This window comes from Trichomycterus rosablanca, chromosome 27 (assembly GCF_030014385.1).
Source record: "Trichomycterus rosablanca isolate fTriRos1 chromosome 27, fTriRos1.hap1, whole genome shotgun sequence".
NCBI lineage: Eukaryota > Metazoa > Chordata > Actinopteri > Siluriformes > Trichomycteridae > Trichomycterus > Trichomycterus rosablanca.
The window spans coordinates 15,563,249-15,590,748 of NC_086014.1; the positions used below are offsets into that span (position 1 = coordinate 15,563,249).

General features: G+C 43.1%; 3 protein-coding genes and 1 long non-coding RNA gene across 6 annotated transcripts in view; 3 read left to right on the forward strand and 1 right to left on the reverse strand.

Annotated features, from left to right (window-relative positions):
• Positions 1-5,620, reverse strand: part of glis2a (GLIS family zinc finger 2a) — an 11,443-nt gene extending 5,823 nt beyond the window's left edge. The window contains exon 1 of the mRNA XM_062989358.1: positions 5,340-5,620. The gene's annotated coding sequence lies outside the window, so the exon portion shown is untranslated. The remainder of the gene's footprint in view (positions 1-5,339) is intronic.
• Positions 1-17,839, forward strand: part of LOC134303892 (sarcalumenin-like) — an 18,791-nt gene extending 952 nt beyond the window's left edge. For 2 of the 3 annotated variants that reach the window (XM_062989356.1, XM_062989357.1), the window contains 10 exons: positions 1,421-1,546; positions 1,687-1,825; positions 5,493-5,562; positions 6,788-7,085; positions 12,394-13,224; positions 14,307-14,405; positions 14,498-14,593; positions 15,139-15,255; positions 15,389-15,622; positions 16,375-17,839. In XM_062989356.1, coding sequence (XP_062845426.1) covers positions 7,031-7,085; positions 12,394-13,224; positions 14,307-14,405; positions 14,498-14,593; positions 15,139-15,255; positions 15,389-15,622; positions 16,375-17,165 — 2,223 coding nt within the window. In that variant the 5' untranslated portion in view covers positions 1,421-1,546; positions 1,687-1,825; positions 5,493-5,562; positions 6,788-7,030 and the 3' untranslated portion in view covers positions 17,166-17,839. The remainder of the gene's footprint in view (positions 1-1,420; positions 1,547-1,686; positions 1,826-5,492; positions 5,563-6,787; positions 7,086-12,393; positions 13,225-14,306; positions 14,406-14,497; positions 14,594-15,138; positions 15,256-15,388; positions 15,623-16,374) is intronic. The other variant, XM_062989355.1, reaches the window with a different exon arrangement.
• A 3,207-nt stretch (positions 17,840-21,046) lies between these two features.
• On the forward strand, positions 21,047-22,904 carry LOC134304359 (uncharacterized). The gene is made up of 2 exons (XR_010007832.1): positions 21,047-21,181; positions 22,727-22,904. It is a non-coding gene; the product is annotated as an uncharacterized LOC134304359 (long non-coding RNA).
• Positions 22,905-25,409: 2,505 nt separating this feature from the next.
• The window catches only part of adcy9 (adenylate cyclase 9), a 17,362-nt gene continuing 15,271 nt past the window's right edge, over positions 25,410-27,500 (forward strand). Inside the window, exon 1 of the mRNA XM_062989617.1 lies at positions 25,410-27,221. Coding sequence (XP_062845687.1) covers positions 25,451-27,221 — 1,771 coding nt within the window. The 5' untranslated portion in view covers positions 25,410-25,450. The remainder of the gene's footprint in view (positions 27,222-27,500) is intronic.

Sequence of the window (27,500 nt, forward strand, 5' to 3'; positions counted from 1 at the left end):
AATAATTCAGAGTTTGGATCAGAGCTGTTGATTAAAAAGCTGAACCACTCAGTATGAAAGCTGGTGAGAGCAGAATTACAGGTAACACACACACGCTCAGAGGTTGAGGTTATGGGCCAGCGATCAGAAGGTTGCTCAGAAGACCTAACACTGCTAAGTTGCCTCATTTGGGCCCTTGATTTCTTGCATCGTATTCAGTCATTGATTGGACGTAGTTTGGAATGGCACACCCTGTTCTATGAGGGCCACAGGGGCCACCGTTTTTACTCTGTCAGCACACAAACCAAATCAAGTCCAATGAACCGTCAGTGGATGTCTGTCATTAAACTGTGGCAGGGCATCGATCATGATGAGGATATAAAACAAGATCTAAGGCTTTGAGGGCCCCAGGGACCACAGCGGGCTCAATACTTACGTTAGAACCGTTAGAAGTTTGAGACGTGTACGTTCTTCAGTCTGCAACACATTCTCTCAGTCTGTTTTTTTCTGTGTGCAGAGCAAAAATGCAGGAAACAAGCCAAGCTTATAAACAATAACACACACCAGCTGCACTCTGAGAGCAGGACTCTGTGTGTGTGTGTGTGTGTGTGTGTGTGTGTGTGTGTGTGTGTGTGTGTGTGTGTGTGTGTGTGTGTGTGTGTGTGTGTGTGTGTGTGTTGGTTCAGAAAACGTGCTTCTGAACGTGCATGCTGATGTGCATGAATGTCAATATTTCATACAGATATTTCACCTCGTTAACTTTATTGAGGTTTATTTTAAAAATCAATGCCTGCAGAGATGGACCATGGTTCGCCTGTGTCAGAAATGTTCCAGAGAATAATCCAACAGTTAGGAACACCTCTACTGTGCATAATATCAATGAAAGATTCAGACAATCAGAAAAAAAGATCTTGTGTTAGGAGGCTAGATTGAAAACCAGTACTGAATGGCAGTGACCTTTGATTTCTCAAACAGCACCAGCATGTTTCCGAAATGAAATCTACACATTTTGGAGCAACGTACGCTGCTTGTGAGCTATGTGGCTGTGAGTGCTGTCGGGTGCTAGACTGACCTGCCTGTGGTGCAGACCCGTTTCCTAATACGAACATGCAGTTGCTTATGAAGCACAGAACAGGAGAATAAAACTGAGATTGACTAAAAGTCGTAGCCTAGCGGTTAAGGTACTTGATTAGTAATCAGAAGCTTGCTGGTTAGAGCCCCACGACTGCCAGGTTGCCACTGGGCCCTTGAGCAAGGCCCTTAACCCTCAATTGCTTGAAAAAATATACTGTCACAGTGCTGTAAGGTGCTTTGGATAAAAGGCGTCTGCTAAATACAGGAAATGTCGATCATTTCTCAGGACATACACTTTAAATCTGTGGGTCCAGGTCTGTGTTTCTGTCTCCGATTTGATTTTCCATTTCTTTCCTTTCCCTTGAAGACAGAGGAGGAGGTGAAGGAGAAAGAGGAGGAGGAGGAGAGGAATTCTCTGCGTGTTTATTTTGGAAGTACAGCACCCTGCAGGGACCGCTCCGTCAGCGTGTGTGTAGGAGAGACAGGAACTGAGGTGGTTAACGTCTCACCAGTAAGGAATGTCTTTCTGTGATATTTACCAAACCACTAAACTGAATGACCCAACACACACACACACACACACACACACACACACACACACACACACACTCTGTCTCTGTTGTTTTCTTGCAGACACTAGCTGAGCTCTTGCACTCGGTTGCATCAGTATCGCTCTGCAGTAGGAAATTCTGCTTCATTCTCAGTCGGGGCCACTTGAAGCTGGTGTGGAGCCCGAGTCTGATGAAAACACCAGGCCACCTCACCACCCCTGGTTTGAATTATTAGAGTATTTCTGCATGTTAGAACTGATGCTCTGAGCTTTTTCTGATCTACTGTGTAATAATATTATAAGCAAAATGTGGAACCCTGTGGTACAGCAGCCTGAAGCTGAGAAGATTCAGATCCTCTTATTTCCAGCTTTTAAATATTTACTGTGTTGTTACTAGTGGTGTAACGGGCCATTAATCACCCCACAGTTCTGTACGCACGTCAACCGCAGCTCATGTGCCAAAGTTTAGATAATAGTTAAAGTGATTGTTTTGTAAATGTGGACGTGTCCATGTTATAAAATCCCCTTGCTCACACTCTCCAGGAGCAACTTTCTCTCTTCTTAAATGTGGTTTTAATTTAGGATCACGAGCACATTTCCATTCTGTAAGTTCTCATAACGTTCTTTAAGTTCTAATAAATTGACATCAGTGTTACATTAATGATCTGTTACACCTCCAGTAGTAACGATAACCTGTAGTATTTCATTATAACCTCCACGTGCTTCAGGTTCAGGTTCAGGAGGAACCTCGGCCTCAAATCTCAGCCTTTTTACCCCCTTAATTCTGGGTTTATAAACATCGTCACGTTTAACTGATGGTCCAAGTGACCAGTACAGTCTAATCAATATATTACTGTTCTATTCTATACTGTTCTATTCTATACTGTTCTATTCTATACTGTTCTATTCTATAGTGTTCTATAGTATACTGTTCTATTCTATACTGTTCTATAGTATACTGTTCTATTCTATACTGTTCTATAGTATACTGTTCTATTCTATACTGTTCTGTTCTATTCTATACTGTTCTATTCTATACTGTTCTATTCTACACTGTTCTATTCTATACTGTTCTATTCTATACTGTTCTATTCTATACTGTTCTATAGTATACTGTTCTATTCTATACTGTTCTATTCTATACTGTTCTATAGTATACTGTTCTATTCTATACTGTTCTATAGTATACTGTTCTATTCTATACTGTTCTATTCTATAGTGTTCTATAGTATACTGTTCTATTTTATAGTGTTCTATAGTATACTGTTCTATTCTATACTGTTCTATAGTATACTGTTCTATTCTATACTGTTCTATTCTATACTGTTCTATTCTATACTGTTCTATTCTATACTGTTCTATTCTATAGTGTTCTATAGTATACTGTTCTATTCTATACTGTTCTATAGTATACTGTTCTATTCTATACTGTTCTATAGTATACTGTTCTATTCTATACTGTTCTGTTCTATTCTATACTGTTCTATTCTATACTGTTCTATTCTACACTGTTCTATTCTATACTGTTCTATTCTATACTGTTCTATAGTATACTGTTCTATAGTATACTGTTCTATTCTATACTGTTCTATTCTATACTGTTCTATAGTATACTGTTCTATTCTATACTGTTCTATTCTATACTGTTCTATTCTATACTGTTCTATAGTATACTGTTCTATTCTATACTGTTCTATTCTATACTGTTCTATAGTATACTGTTCTATTCTATACTGTTCTATAGTATACTGTTCTATTCTATACTGTTCTATTCTATAGTGTTCTATAGTATACTGTTCTATTTTATAGTGTTCTATAGTATACTGTTCTATTCTATACTGTTCTATAGTATACTGTTCTATTCTATACTGTTCTATTCTATACTGTTCTATTCTATAGTGTTCTATTTTATACTGTTCTATTCTATACTGTTCTATTCTATACTGTTCTATTCTATAGTGTTCTATAGTATACTGTTCTATTCTATACTGTTCTATTCTATACTGTTCTATTCTATACTGTTCTATTCTATACTGTTCTATTCTATAGTGTTCTATAGTATACTGTTCTATTCTATACTGTTCTATAGTATACTGTTCTATTCTATACTGTTCTATAGTATACTGTTCTATTCTATACTGTTCTGTTCTATTCTATACTGTTCTATTCTATACTGTTCTATTCTACACTGTTCTATTCTATACTGTTCTATTCTATACTGTTCTATAGTATACTGTTCTATAGTATACTGTTCTATTCTATACTGTTCTATTCTATACTGTTCTATAGTATACTGTTCTATTCTATACTGTTCTATAGTATACTGTTCTATTCTATACTGTTCTATTCTATAGTGTTCTATAGTATACTGTTCTATTTTATAGTGTTCTATAGTATACTGTTCTATTCTATACTGTTCTATAGTATACTGTTCTATTCTATACTGTTCTATAGTATACTGTTCTATTCTATACTGTTCTATAGTATACTGTTCTATTCTATAGTGTTCTATAGTATACTGTTCTATTCTATACTGTTCTATAGTATACTGTTCTATTCTATACTGTTCTATAGTATACTGTTCTATTCTATACTGTTCTATAGTATACTGTTCTATTCTATAGTGTTCTATAGTATACTGTTCTATTCTATAGTGTTCTATTCTATACTGTTCTATAGTATACTGTTCTATAGTATACTGTTCTATTCTATACTGTTCTATAGTATACTGTTCTATTCTATACTGTTCTATTCTATACTGTTCTATTCTATACTGTTCTATAGTATACTGTTCTATAGTATACTGTTCTATTCTATACTGTTCTATAGTATACTGTTCTATTCTATACTGTTCTATAGTATACTGTTCTATTCTATACTGTTCTATAGTATACTGTTCTATTCTATAGTGTTCTATAGTATACTGTTCTATTCTATACTGTTCTATAGTATACTGTTCTATTCTATAGTGTTCTATAGTATACTGTTCTATTCTATAGTGTTCTATAGTATACTGTTCTATTCTATACTGTTCTATAGTATACTGTTCTATTCTATACTGTTCTATTCTATAGTGTTCTATAGTATACTGTTCTATTCTATACTGTTCTATAGTATACTGTTCTATTCTATACTGTTCTATAGTATACTGTTCTATTCTATACTGTTCTATTCTATAGTGTTCTATAGTATACTGTTCTATTCTATACTGTTCTATAGTATACTGTTCTATTCTATACTGTTCTATAGTATACTGTTCTATTCTATAGTGTTCTATAGTATACTGTTCTATTCTATAGTGTTCTATAGTATACTGTTCTATTCTATAGTGTTCTATAGTATACTGTTCTATTCTATAGTGTTCTATACTCAACTGTTCTATACTATACTGTTCTATACTCAACTGTTCTATTCTATAGTGTTCTATAGTATACTGTTCTATACTAGACTTCTATAGTATACTGTTTTATTCTATAGTGTTCTATACTCAACTGTTCTATACTAGACTGTTTTATAGTATACTGTTCTATTCTATAGTGTTCTATAGTGAATTGTTCTTTACTCTACTGTTCTATACTTTGTTCTGTAATATATTGTTGTATTTTATACTGTTCTATAGTATATTGTTCCGTTATTCTGTTCTATACTATGTTGTTTTGTTCTATATTATACTGTACTCTATTGTGCTCTTGTATTCTCACATGTAGTTCAGTACTATAGTAAAATGAAATCTTACCGTGCTATAGTTCTATCACCTCACTCTTCTCTCCCAGATTCAGTGGGATTGATCAAACTTTTAATTCCTCCGGGACATGAAATCAATCCAGAGATCAATAAAATAATCAGCTGTTATAAAGCAGTGGCTTCTTTAATCTTCTTTGCTGTTTAGTCCTCAGCTAAAGTTCATGAGTGTTTACAAAGATCAGAGAACCTCAGTGAGATCAGAGAACCTCAGTGAGGTAAATCCAACAGAAAAGAAACTCCAGAATAAATAGATGAAGAAGTAAAACAGAGCAGCATCGTCTGTACACGACGCCTGTCAACTGTGGTGGAATTTTTCTCTCTCACTCTCTTTTGCTCTCACTTTCTCTCACTCTCACTCTCCTGCGTTTGGGTCTCAGTAATGAAGAGTCATTTAACAATGAACTCGACTCTTTTATGTGAATCTTGGGAGTCGACTCAGTTTATAGATTTATGAAGTTTAAGAGATTAATACTGCTCATCAGAAATGTACAAACTGATGGGAAACAGTGAAACTTTCAAAAATGTTCTAGATAATTATTATTATTATTATTATTATTATAATTATTATTATATCAATGATAAATAGATTAAAAACATAAGTCATTTAGGTCCATGATGCTTGTGGTTTTCTCAGGTAAATACTAGTTTGGTATTTACACTTCAGTCCTGGTCAATAGCAAAAAAATATTTAACTCACAGTTGGTAACGGGAGAAAGAAATGCAAAAAACTAAAGAGAAAACAATTAAAACCTAATAAATCAAAATTATTAATCTTATTTAATTAGATTTTTGGGATGAAGGATGAACTAAAGGACTGCTGACTTTAAATAAATATTATACAAATGTAATCACACTGTAGACTGTCTTGATAATCATTAATAAATCACATCTTATTGTTTAACATGTTAATGGAATAAGACTGTTATTATATATTGTAATATATTTTTGGCAGTTTATGATTTATGTTATAGAAATATATGTTTTAAACAATCATGGAATCAGAATTTCACTTTAGAGAGATGAAACAAACAGCAGTGATACTGAATAAAGAGTCATTCAGCCCAAGGAGTCGGTTCTGATTGGTGAGCTGAACCGACTCATGCGATTCACTGAAACAAGAACTACTCCAGTTTCTGTCCTTACTGACAGCTGTGTGACTCTAGATGGCGCTGTTTCATATCTTTAAACATTAATTCACACACACACACACACACACACACACACACACACACACACACACACACACACACACACACACACACACACACACACACACACACACACACACACAGCTCCAGTCAGGATATGTGATTTAAAAACTAGAATAAAAAAATACAATTAAATATTTGTAATGTAAATAAAAATAAATACTAGAATATAAAAACAAGAATTTTGCTGATAATTATATTTATATTATATTTAGATGTTTTTGTCCTGCAGGGTTAAAGACGTTCTGTTCTGCTGGGGGTTTGGTGATGGTTCAGTGGTGCAGCTCAGATCTTCTCTCAGATGTCTCTGTCTCCTTTTCACCTTTACACAGACTCTCTGATTGGTCCAGCCAGCTGCTGCCAATCAATACGCCTGTCCCCGCCATGCCTCTCCATGCCCCATGTGCCCCTTGCCCTTCTGAGGGGGGTATATATAGCACACACAACGAGCTGATCACCCCCGGCACTGGAAACCATGAGGCTCGCTCTGTGCTGCTGCCTTCTCGGCCTTCTGGCTCTCACCACTGCTGGTAAGATCCTGTGTGTGTTTAAATGTGTTGGACAAAATATCAGAAACAGGTAGCACTGCATTTATTTTAAAGAGCCAGAACAGTTTGTCATTGTTGGTAAAGTTTCATCCAAGTTCTGAGGAGGAGAAGATCATCTTCTGGAAGAGATTGTTCTCCTCCTGAAGTTCCTCCAGAATTTTCTATAGGGGAGCGTGAAGGGAACAGTCTGGTGTTCATCAAACCCCCTTTTGTATGACTGTCACAGTAGGTACAGGGACCCTAACATCATGGAATATGGGAACATCATTAGAAAAGAGGGTTTGCACCATAGGGTGCACCTGGTCCTGTAAAATAGCCTCAGGTTTCCACCAGATGCTTTTGTAGATTTGCAGCTGAACACTGTGAGTGGTTTCCTGCTCAGGGGTCCAGGGTTTGTGCTCCTAACGAGACATAATGGGATCCTAAAAGTAAACTAAATGCAGCGTTGTGAAGTTCCACCATGCGCAGGTATAATGAAGGACCGTCTGTTCCTGTCAGCACCCACTGTTCCACTTTACTTTTGGACTTTTTACTGCTGGTTGCTTGGATTTACCTGGATTTACCTGGATAGTGTTCAGTTATCGAACTCCTGCTGGTCTAGACGTGATGTACAGTGCTGTGAAAAAGTATTTATCAGAAAAAGGCATAATTTATAATTGCAAAATATAGTTTTATATTCTTTATAATCATCTCATTTGTTGAAGACTAAAGTTTATCTAACCCCAGTGGACTTCGTATGGAAAGTAATTGCTCCCTTGAGTAGTTACTCAAACAATGAAGAGAATGTAATTAATTAGAATGTAATTAGATTCGACACGTTCAGTCCTGATTACTGCAGCTCCGCTGAATCAGATCATCACGTCAAACATTTCCAGCGATGCGAAGAAGCAAAAGGTCTCAACAAGCAGCAGCGCTGTGCTGCAGACAAAGTCCAGACAGAGATGAGAAGTAAATCCCTGGAACTTTATCAGACTGGCGATTACACTCTGTTATCTTCTGAGAAGAGAAAACTGCTGTGAGTCCTTCCAGAACTGACTGACCTGTAGGAAGCTCTCCTGAAGCACACTGACGACCTGTTTAGGAAGTCACCAAAAAACATCAGGCAACAGTGTTCAGTGTTCATGGTTCCTCTGTTCGAGACCATCAGAAGAAAAATGCTTCCACATGAAGCTGATCAACCGAGGGGATTTAAAAGTGACAAATATGCACAGATAGAGGGAACTCCCTGATATACAATCACTGCACAACAGTACAGCACCAGTGTGCTGCTAATATGCAATGCATTGTGGGAACTGTAGTTTTTCCGTATTAAATGTTAGAATAGATGAATGGCGTTCATAGTCTTCATAGAGTCACAGGACAAAATTTGGCTGTGTTTAAGAAATACAAAGCTGGGCAGGGATTCGTCTCCTCACTGCACACTGGGCACGAGTGGTGGAGGAATACAGAGGGAGTAGTGTGGTCCTCTGTGCTCACCTCCATAAAATATGAATAAAATGTTGAATTGAAAGTCAAATTAATTTACGGTATTTAGCAGACGCTTTCATCCAAAGTACTTACAGTACTGTGACAGTATACTGTCTAAGCAATTGAGGGTTTAGGGCCTTACTCAACAGCCCAACAGTGGCCACATGGCAGTGGTGGGGCTTGAACCAGCCACCTTTAGATTACTAGTCCAGTATCTTAACTGCTCGGCTGCTCCAGCCTTTATTACCATTAACAATTAATAAATGAATGAATAGTGGAAATGGTAACTATGCAAAAATGATCTCAATTATCTCTATTTAGACGTATCCAATTCCATTACACTCTCCACACCCACACTGCTCGTACACGCCCCCTCCGCCGAAACGATTTTGATAGTACGGTCACAGCACAGAAATAAAGGAAAACGTCCCGATCACAGGAGCCCTGATCCTGAGACGTGCTGGTTGATTCGCTCTCGGCGCTCTTTGATTCTGTGATGATGGTTCTTTGATCTATTTCTTTAAGAATTGTAATTGAAATGTGTGTGAGGAGGGTGCAGGAAAATCCCCCCGAAAAATCCAACCTGATCTGTAGTGTAGCTGTTCACGCTGTTCCTCTACAAGGTCACTGAGACAGAAATAAAGTGTTGAAATGGCAGCAGCTGCATGCGCCGTGTGTGTGTGGGGGGGGGTAAAAACGTGTGGTTTGCGTTGGGGGGGGGTCACATGTTTAAGTATGTATGAGAGATGGTCATGTGATTAGCTGCTGTACAATATAACATGCGACTGGACGTCAACACTGTCCATTGAGTCCAATGTGGAACCTCATGCCGGTGGTAGCAGCTAACTGGCTGTCTGTCACCTTTACCGTATCGCTCAGCGTGGGTACGCTGGCATTGTTACCATAGCAACCAAGCCGAAAGACGTGACCGCAGTACAAATGAGATCTGGACACCTGCAGATTCTAATGATCTGCTAGTAACGGTGTGCAGCAGGACCGTACACACTTCACACCCGCGGGATGCTAACGCTAACAGCGGACCGATGTACGTCAGCGAGACTCGTGTTAATGTGGGTACAATGTCAGGCGTGGACTAAACCCTGCTCCAGTTACCCGTCCACACTAAACAGTACCTGCTGTTCTCTGCTATTTCAGGATCTGATTCACACCAAGGGCATTTCAGTACCCGTGACGGAGTTCAGCGTTAGATCTGAATCACCCGGGCGGCCGTGCGCACCTCCGAATTTAACACCCAGACTGCTGTGCTAATGAGGGGAGATGTTTGTGTTATTAGAAGCACCAGTAGAAATGGAATCCTCCAGACTTCTTCCACAATTCTTGTTCATAATTGTATGGACGTGTAGTATGATGAATGTGCCGCCTCCTTGGAAGTTCTAATAATTTGCCCCAAAACCCCAAATCTAAACGATCTAGAGTTCTAGATAACAGAGTTCTTGAAGAAGCTGAATCTTAAGGCACAAGGAGGCGGCACATTCACCATACTACACGTCCATACAATTATGAAACAGCTACATACAACATGGGATCGTAATCATCCTGTCAGACAGATGTGCTACCATGACTCAAACAGATTGTTCTTTCAGTTTTAGTCATTTCCGGTTCCCTTATTTTGCTTATCATGTCTGTAAAGCACCCTACAGGTCTGGACTGCAGACAGGCCAGTCTAGCACCTGCTTTATCTTACTACTGATCCACAGATACATCTAACATGTGTAACACCAAAACTCCTACTTTTCTTTTTTTGATCATTTATGTACCATCTTTTCAGTCTCACGTTGTCCTGTCCCAACTTTTTTGGATTGTGCAGGTATTGAATTAAAATCAGCTTCTTGTTTAAAAGAATAAATAATTAAAGAGTCCTAACTAAAGTTGTGCACAGTGTGAATTGTATCATGCTGAGAGATACAGTGACTCTAATACACCACCTGCTGGTAGAAACACGTCACTGCTGTTCCTTTGCCTGTACAGTGTATCACAAAAGTGAGTACACCCCTCACATTTCTGCAAATATTTCATTATATCTTTTCATGGGACAACACTATAGAAATAAAACTTGGATATAACTTAGAGTAGTCAGTGTACAGCTTGTATAGCAGTGTAAATTTACTGTCTTCTGAAAATAACTCAACACACAGCCATTAATGTCTAAATAGCTGCAACATAAGTGAGTACACCCCACAGTGAACATGTCCAAATTGTGCCCAAAGTGTCTATTTTGTGTGACCACCATTATTATCCAGCACTGCCTTAACCCTCCTGGGCATGGAATTCACCAGAGCTGCACAGGTTGCTACTGGAATCCTCTTCCACTCCTCCATGATGACATCACGGAGCTGGTGGATGTTAGACACCTTGAACTCCTCCACCTTCCACTCGAGGATGCGCCACAGGTGCTCAATTGGGTTTAGTCCATCACCTTTACCTTCAGCTTCCTCAGCAAGGCAGTTGTCATCTTGGAGGTTGTGTTTGGGGTCGTTATCCTGTTGGAAAACTGCCATGAGGCCCAGTTTTCGAAGGGAGGGGATCATGCTCTGTTTCAGAATGTCACAGTACATGTTGGAATTCATGTTTCCCTCAATGAACTGCAGCTCCCCAGTGCCGGCAACACTCATGCAGCCCAAGACCATGATGCTACCACCACCATGCTTGACTGTAGGCAAGATACAGTTGTCTCGGTACTTCTCACCAGGGCGCCGCCACACATGCTGGACACCATCTGAGCCAAACGAGTTTATCTTGGTCTCATCAGACCACAGGGCATTCCAGTAATCCATGTTCTTGGACTGCTTGTCTTCAGCAAACTGTTTGCGGGCTTTCTTGTGCGTCAGCTTCCTTCTGGGATGACGACCATGCAGACCGAGTTGATGCAGTGTGCGGTGTATGGTCTGAGCACTGACAGGCTGACCTCCCACGTCTTCAACCTCTGCAGCAATGCTGGCAGCACTCATGTGTCTATTTTTTAAAGCCAACCTCTGGATATGACGCCGAACACGTGGACTCGACTTCTTCGGTCGACCCTGGCGAAGCCTGTTCCGAGTGGAACCTGTCCTGGAAAACCGCTGTATGACCTTGGCCACCATGCTGTAGCTCAGTTTCAGGGTGTTAGCAATCTTCTTATAGCCCAGGCCATCTTTGTGGAGAGCAACAATTCTATTTCTCACATCCTCAGAGAGTTCTTTGCCATGAGGTGCCATGTTGAATATCCAGTGGCCAGTATGAGAGAATTGTACCCAAAACACCAAATTTAACAGCCCTGCTCCCCATTTACACCTGGGACCTTGACACATGACACCAGGGAGGGACAACGACACATTTGGGCACAATTTGGACATGTTCACTGTGGGGTGTACTCACTTATGTTGCAGCTATTTAGACATTAATGGCTGTGTGTTGAGTTATTTTCAGAAGACAGTAAATCTACACTGCTATACAAGCTGTACACTGACTACTCTAAGTTATATCCAAGTTTCATGTCTATAGTGTTGTCCCATGAAAAGATATAATGAAATATTTGCAGAAATGTGAGGGGTGTACTTACTTTTGTGATACACTGTACGTTATTGAACTGCTGGTGAGTTTGCTGTACTTATTTAAATCGGGACAGCTCAACAGCATCCATGGAACAGTGGTCTCTTTGCCAAGGTTGTAAACAAATCCCAAATTGTTACTGTATGCTGTGAGCAAGGTGGGCAGAAGTAATCTAAAAACACACAAAAATAAAATAAAAGCCATAAAACAGAAGCAGCTTGAACACTGTTGTTGTAAGTGAGGTGCAGGTTCACTGTTTCCGTGTCTCTTCCAGATCCAGTGAGTGAGCTGCCTGAGGATGAAGCACTGATGCACCTGAAGCTGCAGCAGGACAGCGGTGACCTGTTCCCCTGCTGCGATGGTGCTGAGGAGATCAGCCAGACCTCCTCCAACGACACGCCAGCTCCTGAACGAGCCGTCTGCCCGCCCTGCGCCACAGCTCCTCACCTGTCTGTGCCCACTGAAGGAGGTGTAACCAGTGAGGAGGAGGATGTGCAGGGGCTGAGTGAAGAGGAACTGAGCCGGGAGGACGATTCAGACCTGGAGAAGGAAACATCCGAGGAGTCTGTGGAGGAGGAACATGAAAACGATTCTCATGGGGATGAGGAACCTGCTGATGAGGAAGATGAAGACACTGAAGTAGTGGATGAGCTGGAAAAAGAGGAGGTAGAGGAGGAATATGCAGGTGAGGACACCATGGAAGATGAAGAAGAGGAGAACACTGTGGAGGAAGAAGCTTCTGAAGAGGAATCTCAGGAAGGAGACCATGAGGTTGGGGCTGTGGAGGAGGAACCTGTAGAGGAGGACCCCACACCAGAGGAACTGCAAGAACATGAGATTGACCCCCCTACACCTGTGGCTGAAAGCAGCACCATCATTGAAAGGTTAATGGCAGAAGCCGCTCCTGTAGAGGAACATGAAGCTCCTGCAGGTGCTACACTGTCAGAAGAGGAGGAACCGACAGAGGAACCTGTGGAGGTGGAGGAGACTGTAGAGGAAGTGACAGTTGAAGATGTCGAACCATCATCAGAAGAGCAGGTCAGCTCTGAAGAGGAATCAACTCCATCATCGTCTGAGGAGGCATCATCTAAACGTCCAGTAAAAGGTACAGAACACAGACTGTGGTCATGATTTATTTTTGAGCTTCTTGACGATGCTCCTCAGACCGAGCCATTAAGCCATGAACAAAACGATGGATATGTCTAAGAAGCAGGTTAATCATCAAGTTAATAATCACATCAATCATCCATGAAATCCTACATTAAACCTGTAAACCAGTCTCAGTGTGGAAACCTGTAACTGGTTGAATTATTGACAGATCTTAAGGTGAGGGTGGAATAAAACGTGTGTTGGATCAGAGATGATTGATCGTTCTAATAAAGCGCTCACGGTTCCGCCAGAACTTAATATCCTCTATAGTCCCACCGTGTTAACGATTCTGTAAAGCAGAGACGTCTTGTCCTGTCTGCTCTGAAACCGACACCGTTCCCCTCAGGAATTACCCCGTTCCAAAAATAACCCCTCTACAGAAATAACCCTACAGTTCCTACAGAGACACGGGACGTTCGTAACGCCCGTCTTCAGCTGCTTCAGAAGATACAGACGGCTGCGTCTGTCCGAAAACGCATGGGTTCCTGTAGCTGCTGTGCTTGTGGGCGGAGTTAATGTCTCTCCACAGTAATGAAATAATATAATAAAAATGAATAACACTAATGAATGTGTCCTGTATTGTAGCGTAGGACGAGTTTTCCTGTAGACTGAACACATAAAAAAGCATAAATAATAATAAATATATGCATTTATTCAGGTGGTAACCTGGTCTATTGTTTTAGGATCAGATCGATAAGACAGAGGGTCGTACAGCACCACTAGTGCAGGTTCCTTGACCGGACAGCAGAGGTCACGACTGTACAGCAGAAGTGAAGCCCAGTGACCTCCCTCCTTCAGACACGGCCGACGTGCCTGTTTGAGCGCCTGGCCAAGTAGATAGCATCACCTCAATAGCTTGAGATCTCAGCGATAGTGAGCTTAGCTCATTAGCCTGCTGTGCCACCTGAGCGCCGTATAGCTTATTTTTAAATGAACATCTATAAAAGATAAATAAGAATAAATATTAATGTTAAAATGAAGTGCAGGGCTGTTTGGGGAACCTAAAGGTTCCATCTCTCTGTTTGTATCTGTGTACAGTGCATCAGACCACGTCTGAGGGTTTCAGGACCAGGGACCGCTCTCACATCGACGACACCCTCCGCACTGTCACCGACGGTCCTTCAGAGCGCTTTTCAGGTAAGAAATACACTCAACCACAGATCATATGATCACACGCGGATCGTTACAGACAGGTTCTTAGCATGTTCTCTTTTCCCCCTGATTGCTAGTGATTCTGAAGAAGCTGCAGCACATCTATCACACGGCCATTAAACCTCTGGAGGAGGCTTATAGGTACAAGGAGCTCCGACAGCACGACGTCTCAGGTAAACTCTGCACACCTGGAGGTCTCAGTTTGGACACACTTATGGTCAAATTCACATCTACAAATACACCTATTGGCATGTTATCAAGCTCTAAACACATCATATATTCGTTGTCTGTTTTACCACCATTGTCTCCTGGTCAGGGTCATGGTGGGTCTGATTCATTGGGCGAAAGGCAGGAAACACCCTGGACAGGTCACCAGTCCATCACAGGGCACACACACACACACACACACACTTCGGGTTATATCTAAAAGCCCCAATAAACCTGACTGCACGTTTTTGGACTGTGGGAGGAAACCGGAGCATCTGGAGGAAACCCACAAGGATGCAGGGAGAACATGCAAACTCCTCACAGAAAGGACCCTGCTCATCCGGAGGGGGAATCAAACCCAGACCCTTCTTGCTGTGAGGCGACAGCACTACCGTGCCTCCCAAAAATCATCATTTTGGGTTTTTTAAGTGAAATATTGATGTAAATACAAATAAATATGAAGTTATTTTAAATATGAAGTTCCACTCGAGTTCTTTATTCTGGCTTCTAGATGCTGAGATCGCCTCCAAACCCATGGTGCTGTTCCTGGGTCCCTGGAGTGTGGGCAAATCTACCATGATCAACTACCTGCTGAACCTGCACAAAACACCTCAGGAGCTCTACACAGGTGAGCACTGCATGCGTGTGGGTGCTAGTGCACGACTCTCCTCAGTCAGGGCAGGAATTTATATAAAGAATTTAATAACAATAATAGTTAAAGAACAATAATATGAAGTTACACACCTCTTCCCTTCCGCCAGGTGCCGAGCCCACCACCTCCGAGTACACGGTCATAATGCACGGGGAGAAGGTGCGCACCATCGAGGGCATCGTCATGGCGACCGACACCGCCCGCTCCTTCTCGCCGCTAGAGAAGTTTGGTCAGGGCTTCCTGGAGAAGCTGGTGGGCATCGAGATGCCACACAAACTGCTGGAACGGGTCACACTGGTGGATACGCCGGGCATCATAGAGAACCGTAAACAGCAGGAAAGAGGTAACACACACACACACACACACACACACACACACAGGTGTGCACTGTTAGGGACTTCGGTACACACGACAGGAACCCCACGTGATCTTCTGCATGGTCATGTACTGGTCAGACGTGCTGAGAGTTCTGAGATGCTTTATAGGGCAGCTGTAGCCTAGCAGGTAAGATACTGGACTAGTCATCGAAAGGTCGCTGGTTCAAGCCCCACCAATGCCAGGTTGGGCCCTTGAGCAAGGCCCTTAACTCTGAGTTGTGTCAGTATTGTCACTTTGGATAAAAGCGTCTGCTAAATGCTGAAATACTGTCTTGAACCAGTCCTGTCCTCGATCTTCTCTTAGCACTGTCCACTGTCAGAACTGTCGCTCACTGGATGATTTTTACTGCACAGGTTTGCTAGATTAGCAGTTTCTAACGCAGCCTGTCTGGTATCAACAGCGCTCACATGCTCAGAGTCACTTCGATCAGATCTTTTCTCCGTTCTCATGATCCTGAGATGGAGGAACATCATTAGGAAATGAACTGTTTGCACCATAGGGTGCACCTGGTCCGTTATGGATCATCTACCGTACAGTGGGCAGCTTCAGGGATTCAGGTTTTCCACTCCATTCACCAGATGCAGAAATTCTTTGGCCTCTTTGAACCTCTGTTAGTTGCCTCAGGTTGTCTACATCTACAGAATGACTCCGAGAGCGAGAGAAGCAGGAGGTAAATATCATTTGTAAACATTTAAACATGGCTGTGCCGTCCTGCAGGTTACCCGTACAACGAGGTCTGCCAGTGGTTCATCGACCGAGCCGATCTGATCTTCCTGGTGTTCGACCCCACCAAGCTGGACGTGGGTTTGGAGTTGGAGACGCTCTTCAGACAGATGAAGGGGCGCGAGTCTCAGATCCGGATCATCCTGAACAAAGCCGACAGCCTGGTACCTCAGGAGCTCATGCGCGTCTACGGCGCCCTCTTCTGGAGCCTGGCACCGCTCATCAACGTGACGGAGCCTCCGCGCGTGTACGTCGGCTCGTTCCACCCTCAGGAGTACGCCCCCGACACCCCGGTGTCGCTCATGGTGAACGAGGAGATCTCCCTCCTAGAGGACCTGAAGCAGGCTATCGAGAACCAGCTGGAGAACAAGATCGCCTTTCTGCGCCGCCACGCCATCCGCGTCCGCGTCCACGCCCTGCTGGTGGACCGCTATCTCCAAACGTATTACGAGAAGCTGGGCTGGTTCGGCAACTCCCACGAGGTGATGAATGAAATCTTTGCCGATCCGGACCGCTTCTACATTTATAAATCTGTTTTGGTTAAAACCAACGTGAGCAAGTTCGACCTGCCGGAGCCGGAGGTGTACCGCGACTTCTTCAACGTCAACGGCTTCAGAGACTTCAAACTGCTGGAGAAGCACTGCGGGTGGAGGGGAGGCTGCCTGCTGGAGAACATCGAGAGTGCCATCACGCACGAGCTGCCCGCTCTGCTCGCCAGTCTCGCCAAGAACGAGGAGAAGCCCAAACCTGAGGAGAAGCCCAAAAATCCCTGGAGGAGGCAGTAAGAGAGGCAGGATGGGATTGAGAAAATGGAACTGGGATTAAAGGGGTTCATACTGGGGAGCAGCTTTATTTTAGACTGGACTCAAAACGTCGAGCCTGGGAATGGATGAACGGATGATGATGATTGGATGGATTAATGAGTGAATGAATGAATAAAAAATGTTAACAAGAAATAAAAGAAAATTAGTGTCAAATAAATAAAAATTTAATCATGTAGGAAACTGAATTATATTTATTCGATCTTTTATTTATTCTGTTTTTTCTTTCTGTGAAGCTAATCAGAATCTTTTGATCTTAATGTTTGAAGTTTATTCTGGATGTTTTTGTGTTATTTGGGGTGATTTAGTTTTTGGTGATGATATGAAATGTGTTTGCATGTAAATATAAACAGGTTTTAGCAAAATCTACCACATTAAATACTCCACTGCACCGCTGTATTTTCTTTCTCACTGTACTCACTGTATCCACGGTACTCCTGTATTTTCTTTCTCACTGTATTTGCTGTTTTACTGTATTTAGTGTTCTCACAGTACTCTCTGTACTCCCTGTATTCACTGTATCCACTATATATCCACTGTACTCTCTGTATTCTCTGTACTTGCTGTACTCCGAGTTCTCACTGTACTCACTATATTCACTGTGTTGTGAATGTTTTATTGAAGAGACTGTATGGAAACATTTTCTCTGACTCTTATTGGCAGGAGTGGTTCTGAGGGGTCTGGAAACTGGATCAGGATGCTCAGCAGGAGTAGAACCCTGTCAGGAGTGCTGTAGGAAAAAGAGCTGTATTGTAAGACTTCAGTCATTCACTTTCACTCTGGTGCTGTTATAGTGGGGGAACGTGGGATTATTTACTGCACGCTAATCCTTTTGTTGATGGTAACACACATGAGCACCAGCATGCGGGAACAGAGGAACAGTAGGGTGTTAAAAATAAAACTTCATTTAGAATTCAGCTGCTTTTTATTTTAAATTAATACAACTGTGTACACTGATGAGCCAAAACATTAAAACCACCTGCCTCTGACCCGCCGAGACACCTGAGGGGTTCCTGTAGTACCAGGACGTTACCAGCAGCTCCTTCAGCTCCTGTATGTTGGGGGTGGATCGTCCTGCAGTGCATTCTGGTACCTCTACCATCATGGTATCTCTTCCACATGAAAACAACGCCCACGTGCCCGGACGTCCACATGATGTTGGAGAAAACAGGATTCATCAAACTGGTTCTGATATCTTTAGATGGTGGACAGGAGTCACATGAGAATGAGTGTGAACATTCACCATCATTCCTCCATACAGACTCTTATTATATTTATTTCATTATTATTACTATTATTGTTATTACTTTATTATTCATATTTTTAGTATTACCATCATTATTATTAATATAATTACTATATTGTTGTTATAGCTATAATTATTAGAGTTGTTATGAATAATATTGTTATTATTATATAGTTATAACTATAATAGAGTAATTATAATTATCATTATTAATGTTGTAATTACTTTATTATTGTTAAAGCTATAATTATAAAAGTTATTGTTATTACTAATATTGTAATTAATATATTATTGTTACAGCTATAATTATTGGAGTTATTTATTTTAATATTGTAATTATTATGTTGTTATATATATACAAATATTAGTCATTATTAATATTGTAATTATTATATTGTTATATATATAAAAATATTAGTCATTATTAATATTAATATTGTAATTATTATATTGTTATATACAGTGTATCACAAAAGTAAGTACACCCCTCACATTTCTGCAAATATTTCATTATATCTTTTCATGGGACAACACTATAGAAATAAAACTTGGATATAACTTAGAGTAGTCAGTGTACAGCTTGTATAGCAGTGTAGATTTACTGTCTTCTGAAAATAACTCAACACACAGCCATTAATGTCTAAATAGCTGCAACATAAGTGAGTACACCCCACAGTGAACATGTCCAAATTGTGACCAAAGTGTCAATATTTTGTGTGACCACCATTATTATCCAGCACTGCCTTAACCCTCCTGGGCATGGAATTCACCAGAGCTGCACAGGTTGCTACTGGAATCCTCTTCCACTCCTCCATGATGACATCACGGAGCTGGTGGATGTTAGACACCTTGAACTCCTCCACCTTCCACTCGAGGATGCGCCACAGGTGCTCAATTGGGTTTAGTCCATCACCTTTACCTTCAGCTTCCTCAGCAAGGCAGTTGTCATCTTGGAGGTTGTGTTTGGGGTCGTTATCCTGTTGGAAAACTGCCATGAGGCCCAGTTTTCGAAGGGAGGGGATCATGCTCTGTTTCAGAATGTCACAGTACATGTTGGAATTCATGTTTCCCTCAATGAACTGCAGCTCCCCAGTGCCAGCAACACTCACGCAGCCCAAGACCATGATGCTACCACCACCATGCTTGACTGTAGGCAAGATACAGTTGTCTCGGTACTTCTCACCAGGGCGCCGCCACACATGCTGGACACCATCTAAGCCAAACAAGTTTATCTTGGTCTCGTCAGACCACAGGGCATTCCAGTAATCCATGTTCTTGGACTGCTTGTCTTCAGCAAACTGTTTGCTGGCTTTCTTGTGCGTCAGCTTCCTTCTGGGATGACGACCATGCAGACCGAGTTGATGCAGTGTGCGGCGTATGGTCTGAGCACTGACAGGCTGACCTCCCACGTCTTCAACCTCTGCAGCGATGCTGGCAGCACTCATGTGTCTATTTTTTAAAGCCAACCTCTGGATATGACGCCGAACACATGGACTCAACTTCTTTGGTCGACCCTGGCGAAGCCTGTTCCGAGTGGAACCTGTCCTGGAAAACCGCTGTATGACCTTGGCCACCATGCTGTAGCTCAGTTTCAGGGTGTTAGCAATCTTCTTATAGCCCAGGCCATCTTTGTGGAGAGCAACAATTCTATTTCTCACATCCTCAGAGAGTTCTTTGCCATGAGGTGCCATGTTGAATATCCAGTGGCCAGTATGAGAGAATTGTACCCAAAACACCAAATTTAACAGCCCTGCTCCCTATTTACACCTGGGACCTTGACACATGACACCAGGGAGGGACAACGACACATTTGGGCACAATTTGGACATGTTCACTGTGGGGTGTACTCACTTATGTTGCAGCTATTTAGACATTAATGGCTGTGTGTTGAGTTATTTTCAGAAGACAGTAAATCTACACTGCTATACAAGCTGTACACTGACTACTCTAAGTTATATCCAAGTTTCATGTCTATAGTGTTGTCCCATGAAAAGATATAATGAAATATTTGCAGAAATGTGAGGGGTGTACTTACTTTTGTGATACACTGTATATAACAATATTAGTCATTATTAATATTAATATTGTAATTACTGTATTATTGTTATAGCAGTAATATTAGAGTTATTATTAACATTGTTATAATTATCATTCCCAAACTCCTAAAGTCTTGCAGAAGGTGGATTATGTGCTCTTAATCACCTCTGGGTGTGAGTGAGTGAAGCTGAGTGTAGGTGATGCCCGGTCACACACTGACCCCCCCCCCCCCCCCCCCCCTCCCTCCCCTATAAAAGTCCATTCCTGCCATGCTCACAGGTGGCACCTCACCCATCAGGACCCTCAGTGGGATGAAGAAGCTGGTGAAGATTAATGAGTGAATGACACCAAACGTGAAGCTTAGTCAGGGTGTTGAAGAGGAAGGTGTTTACTGGGATTGAGGTCTGGGCCACTGGAGCTCCACCACACCAACCAAACTGGTTAAACCAGGTCTTTATAAAGCTCAATGAACCGTGGCCTGAAAATAGAGCTGTACTTTATACACCTGCTGGTAATGGGTGTCACCAAGACATCTCAATTCAGTAATTAGGAGGTGTGTCCACATACTTTTGGTCATATTGTGAAACTGATGTGTTTGTTGCGCTGTGTTTTTATTTTCCACATGCTCTAGACTACCCTTTCTCCTATTGGCTGTCCAGAAGTCTCCCCCAGCCAATCAGCAGTGCAGGAGGTTCAGGTACCTTTATCACTTGATGGATCAGTTGTAGATTGTGTGTGTTGTTGATTTCTGTAATAGAGCATCCTCACTAAGAGGATTCAGACAGGTAAGAAGGTGAGTGCACACACACACACACACCTACGGTAATGTAAAGCTTGCTTGACTGTGGACACTGTCCCCTGTTTAAGCAGCTTTAAATTCTGTTTTTCTTTTTTTTGTGGTTCTTGGATTAGATCAAACATCCTTTTATTATAATGTGACCTTGGCAAATGGAGCCACTGATCCATTCTGATGGGTGCAGCCAAACTCGCCATATTTATATGGACACCAGGCACCAGCTGTAGTCACTCATTATCAGTGAGGAATTATAATGATGTGATGAAATGTAGGGCGGTGGAAGCTCAGCGGTTAAGGTACTTGATTAGTAATCAGAAGGTTGCTAGTTCAGTCCCCACCACTGCCAAATTGTCTACTTAAACTAGAGTAAGGTAATGTTTACTATGGAAGCTCTTTTGTAAGTCGCTCTGGATAAGAGCGTCTGCTAAATGAATGTAAATGTCACTGTTGGGCCCCTGAGCAAGGCTCTCAACCCTCAATTGCTCAAATTGTATTTAATGATAATTGTAAGTCGCTCTGGATAAGAGCATCTGCTAAATGCTGTAAGTGTAAATGAAGTTTTTCCTCCTGGACCTGCAGGATGAGGAGAACGAGGGTTCTGTCGAGGTGATAGATGAAGTGATGCTTCTGATTTCCTGCTTCCTATTATACGCATAACAACTGTGTACATTTGTGTCCATATTATTTAGTTTGTAGATACTAAATATTAATGTTAGAAATTATTTAATTCAGTGCTTATTAAAACACTAAGTGTAAGTAAATTAATAAGATCATATTTTTATTTAAAGCCATTATTAGTATGATTTTAAACACCATTATTTACACTTCACCTGTCAGTAAAACATGTTTCATGTATTAATGTATTGTTGTTTATAAATGATTACTTTCAGTTTTATTGCTGTGTGTAAATATGCAGTAGATGTTTGTGCTTTAGCTGGACTGATGGAACAGTGTTGAGTAAACCCTGGTGTGATTAGTGCTGGTATATTAAGGGGGCATCAGTGCATTAAATGTTCAGGGGGTCTAAAACTTCTGTCCTTGATTCTAATAAATTATTTGCTGTTATTCTGATACATACAAAGGGACGTTGTAGCTTAGTGGTCAAGGTACTGGACTAGTAACCAGAAGGTTGCTGGTTCAAGCCCCGCCACTGCCAGGATGCTGCTGTTGGGCCCTTGAGCGAGGCCCTTAATCCTCAATAGCTCAGACTGTACACTGTCACAGTACTGTAAGTCAATTTGGATAAAAGCATCCGCTAAATACAGAAAATGTAAATTCTATTTTACTTATCCACCAGGGGGCGTCATACTGCATTAAAACTTCTATATAAATATACAGTATATGTACATAGTATATCTGTTTACAGTCCTTCTTGTACTCGCATGTACTGTACTGTCTCTCTCTCTCTCTCTCTCTGTGTAAATATGATATTTTATATTTAATAAGGTCAGCGTGGGGTCTTCAGGTCCTCCTGTGTGTAGACACGTGGACCAGTGGAGGGCGCTCTGCAGTCCAGGTGTGGTCAGTGTCCCAGTGTTTGAGGATCCCTGACCTCCAGTACACATCAGCAGAAGCACGATTCTGTACTTTATTTAAACATGAATAAAACTGGATTTTTGTTAAATTATCTTGTGATCACGTGTTTGGTTTTGGCGCCACACCTCTCCATGTGCTCCCCCTTTACTGAAACAGGGGTGCAGGTTTTGGTGTAGTGGTGTGCTGGTGTTGGTGGTGTTAGATCAACACTATAGAGCAGAACAACTGAACAGCAGCTGAAATTCCGACACCATGCAGCAGGAGGAAGAAACCACTGAACTAACGGAAGAAAAGAGCCGCGTTGCCAGTTCTACCATTTATACCCATGAATACACCAGATTCCACTGAATTAAGAACTGAGATGGACTTCAGTGTAGTCCTGTCCTTCTACAACACCTGGTGGCTTATTTGTGTCCAAATACATAGGGAGAATGGTTGAATCCTGATGGTCAACTCAAGAACCACCAATAGACTTCCTTTACTGCATCATTCTATGAGCTTATAACAATGTAACGCCTGCTTGACTGTGTACAGTGCTGCTAATGTTCCAGTAGATTCTAATACACTTTTAATATTAGATATAGATGGATACTTTATTGATCCCTTTAAAATCATTCGTTATCAATAAAAAAAATCTGTATTATAATCTAGTGGAACATTAACAGCGCTGTCCACAGTCAAGCAAGCTTTACATTGTTATACACTTACAGGATGGTCAAAAAAGAAGTCTCTGACTCCTTTTTTATATATGTGTGGACATTTTAATATTAACGACATTTTAATATTGATTTTTAACCATTTTACTGATTTCCAGCCATTATTTATCCACAGTAACAGGATGGACCTGGTGAGGTGCGTGGAACCGGATGGTGCAGCCTGATACCCGCAGCATTTCACAGTGTGAGGGACCCACCACGACCCTGACAGGAATGTTGTATTTAGTAAAATGAATAAGTGATTATTGTTATTATTATTAATGGTATCCGTAGTGGTGGTGGTGTTGGTGATGGTCATTTCTCTTGTACAGTGTTTATTTGGGATTCTTCTGCTGTACTTGTTTGCTTGAGCAGGATGGATTCCTCCCAGATCTTCTCAGGTTCTTCAGAGCTACAGTTGTTTAGTCATAGCCAAGTTGGTTTGAGAGCAAGCATGCGGAGTCCGAGCGGATCTGGCAACCCCGTGTAGGACGCACCAGCCGTAGCTCAGGGTTTGTCTGGCATTCGAGAGAAAAAAGCATGCCAACGAAAAAGCCCGGACCAAGTGTGTGAGGATGGGATCTGTGCTGTCGGGTGTGAGATGGTGGATGTAGGTGGTACCGGGTGGAAGAGGCACCGTGAGCGGGTTCGTGTCGGTACTGGAGGAGGGTTCGGGCTCTGAACAGAAAGTGCGGGCCTGCACGGACAAACTTTCCATCCGAGTGTGGAAACATTGTTCAACATGGCTTTGACGTGTGAGCCAGGCTGCTGCCCACACCGAGCCGCTGGACTAAGCGTGGACTGACTGATCAAGGACCCGGGGGCGTGAGAGACGGAGCGGGGGGTCCGGAACGGTTGGGATATTTGGAGCTGATTTTGCGCTCGGCGGGTGATTACTGCGCCTCCGTGTTTCCAACACACTTCTGCTGTTTCTGTGCTGTGCCAGATGTGCGCACGGGCCTCGAACCTAGAACCGCGTGTCTTTAGCATTTCCAGTCTTTAATCTGGGATTCTAGTGAGGAACGAAGAGGAGCCGGTGTGTGGGAGTGTCGGGAGTATATCCGGAGTGGGAGCGCAGGAAAGGACGGGGCTCCTGGGTGGGAAACAGGCCCCTCTGTATCTAACCCCACACACAAGTTCACAGCTCACACAGGAACGGCTCCGGATCCACTCCGCGCAAAACAACCCCAACCTGGTATAAATCTGCTCTTTATTAGGGGTTTAAAGTGGACCGGAGGGTTCTGAGGATCCGCGCTGATCGTTCTACATTCCTCCAGTGAGAACTGCGCTCACCAGGGAAAATACCAGCTCACTTCTGTGCCCTCGACGTTTTCCGACTCTGGTGCCAGGCTGAGTTTCCGAGCGGATTAGAAAGTTGCAAGAAATTGTGAAATTCAGGCCGAAAAGTGCGCAGAACCGATCTGCGCCGGAATGTTGTGATGGTAAACATGAAAGAGTCGAAATGTTGTACCCTCGTGTCTCGTGTGTGGAGAGTGGAACGTGAAATTCCACTATTTACCGTGGACACTTTCCACAGAGCAGGAGCAACACCCCTGATCACTGCGTGTGGACTGCGTGTCCTGTCTAAAAGTCCTGCACTTTGAGATCCTGCAACCTGCTGCATTAGGTTCGTGTCTAAATATTTCCGCACAGAGTACCCATAATGCACTAAGACACTGTTTTCAACAGTAATCAGACCACCAGTGAGCTCAGTTTGCTTTTAAATTCGGATTTTGGTCAGAGGGACAGATCTGATCACGGACCGGATCACAGACTGGATTAGTGTGTTTAGATCATGACCTGATCAGGTCTGAGAAGATCCATCACAGAGGGAAAACATAAATGCTCCTGGTTTGCTTCATCAGATAATCATTTTCTTATTTTAGTACAATTCGTGCCTTTTTCCCTGATATGTGAGACCCTCAGGAGCCCTGTTGGCATGGCATCTTCCCACCAGCATCAGCTGGTGCCCAAAAACACAGAGGTCGGCTGTGGCAGCGCAGGAGGAGGCGCCAACATCCGAATTAGCAGCACAAAGCGGGTGTCCATCGAGAAAGAGCCGTCGAGCTGGAGCGAAAGCTGTCAGCGCTGCAAGTACAGCATCTCGTCCAGCTGCAGTTCGGCCGAATCCGGGATCCGCCGGACGGTCGCCAGCAGCCTGCGCGGTCAGCAGACCGTACCCCAGCTCTTCGAGAGGTCGGCGGCGCAATGCTGGGACCCAAAGTTCGACTCTGCTACCCTGGAGGAGGCGTGTCGGGAGCGCTGCTTTCCTCAGACGCAGAGGCGCTTCCGTTACGTGCTGCTTTACTTGGCGGTTGCCGCCCTCCTCTGGGGCGTGTACTTTGGGGTCAATGGTTCCAGGTGCCATCCTGGTAACTTTCTGGCACCGACGGCGGTTTTCTTCATCCTCTGTCTCCTGCTGATCCTGTTCACCTTCTCGCGGCCTTACGTCCGCCTCTATAACCAGGCGTCGCTGCTCCTCATTGTAATGACGTTTTGCATCACGCTGGCGGCGCAGACACAAACCACAGACTTCGCTCATTTTGATTTGCAGCGAAGCTTAAATCGAACATTATCGCCACCTGGTGGTGTGGAGGAGTCAGACTCGGTTCCTTGTATCTCTCCAGTTGGGACGTTTTCTCTGTGTATGGAGGTTCTGCTGTTGCTCTACAGCATGCTCCACCTGCGCCTGTATGCATCAGTGCTGCTGGGACTTCTGTACTCGGTGCTTTTCGAGACTCTCGGGTGGATCCACCTGTCCCAAAATGGTGCCGGATCGTGGGCTTTAACCCAGGAGGCAACGTTGTTATGGCTAGTTCCTGGGAAGGTTCTTCTCCACTTGTGCGCCCATGCGATCGGCATCCACTTGTTCATCATGTCGGAGGTTCGCTCACGCAGCACTTTTCTAAAGGTGGGACAAGCAATCATGCACGGGAAGGAACTGGAGGTAGAAAAAGCACTCAAGGAGCGCATGATCCACTCGGTCATGCCCAGCAAAGTGGCCAACGAGCTGATGAAGCAAGGAGACGAGGAAAGCGAGAGTTCCGGCAAACGCTATAGCGCCGGCGCGTGCTCGGCATCGGCGTCTGCCTCCGGAGCTTCATCCTCCAGCCCGAAAAACAACAAGCGCAAGAAGACGTCCATCCCGCGAGGCCAGATCATCTTCCGCCCCTTCAACATGAAGCGCATGGAGCCGGTCAGCATCCTCTTTGCCGACATCGTAGGATTCACCAAGATGAGCGCCAACAAATCGGCGCCGGCTCTGGTGGGTTTACTGAACGACCTGTTCGGACGCTTCGATTACCTGTGCAAGCTAGCGCGCTGTGAGAAGATCAGCACCCTGGGCGACTGCTACTACTGTGTGGCCGGATGCCCGGAGCCGCTGGAGGAGCACGCCTACTGCTGCATCGAGATGGGACTCGGGATGATCCAGGCCATCGAGCAGTTCTGCCAGGAGACGTCCGAGACGGTGGACATGCGGGTGGGGGTCCACACGGGCACCGTGCTCTGTGGCATCCTGGGAATGAAACTATTCAAGTTTGACGTCTGGTCCAACGACGTCAACCTGGCCAACCTGATGGAGCAGCTGGGCGTAGCTGGCAAGGTTCACCTCTCTGAGGCTACGGCGGGTTTTCTGGATGACCGCTACGAGATAGAGGATGGGCGGGTGACGGAACGGGCGGGGCAGAGCGTCGTCGACCAGCTCAGAGGTAAGATGTCATGTTTAATTGTTATACACGTGTAATAGTGACATGAGATGTAACCGCTGTGCTCGGATCTCTGACAGGTGGGGACAGGTTTCACTTCTTTTCTCACTGCAGGGGAACGTAGAAATGATTTTACCTGGTAGTTAATATTCCCATGCTAAATAGAATAGATGTTTTAATAAAAAATCAGCAGTATTGAGGTCACGACACCACAGTGCTCAGTCCTGATTCCATTTCAGCTCAACCGCTAACCAACAGACCAACTTCCTCTACATCAGAGAT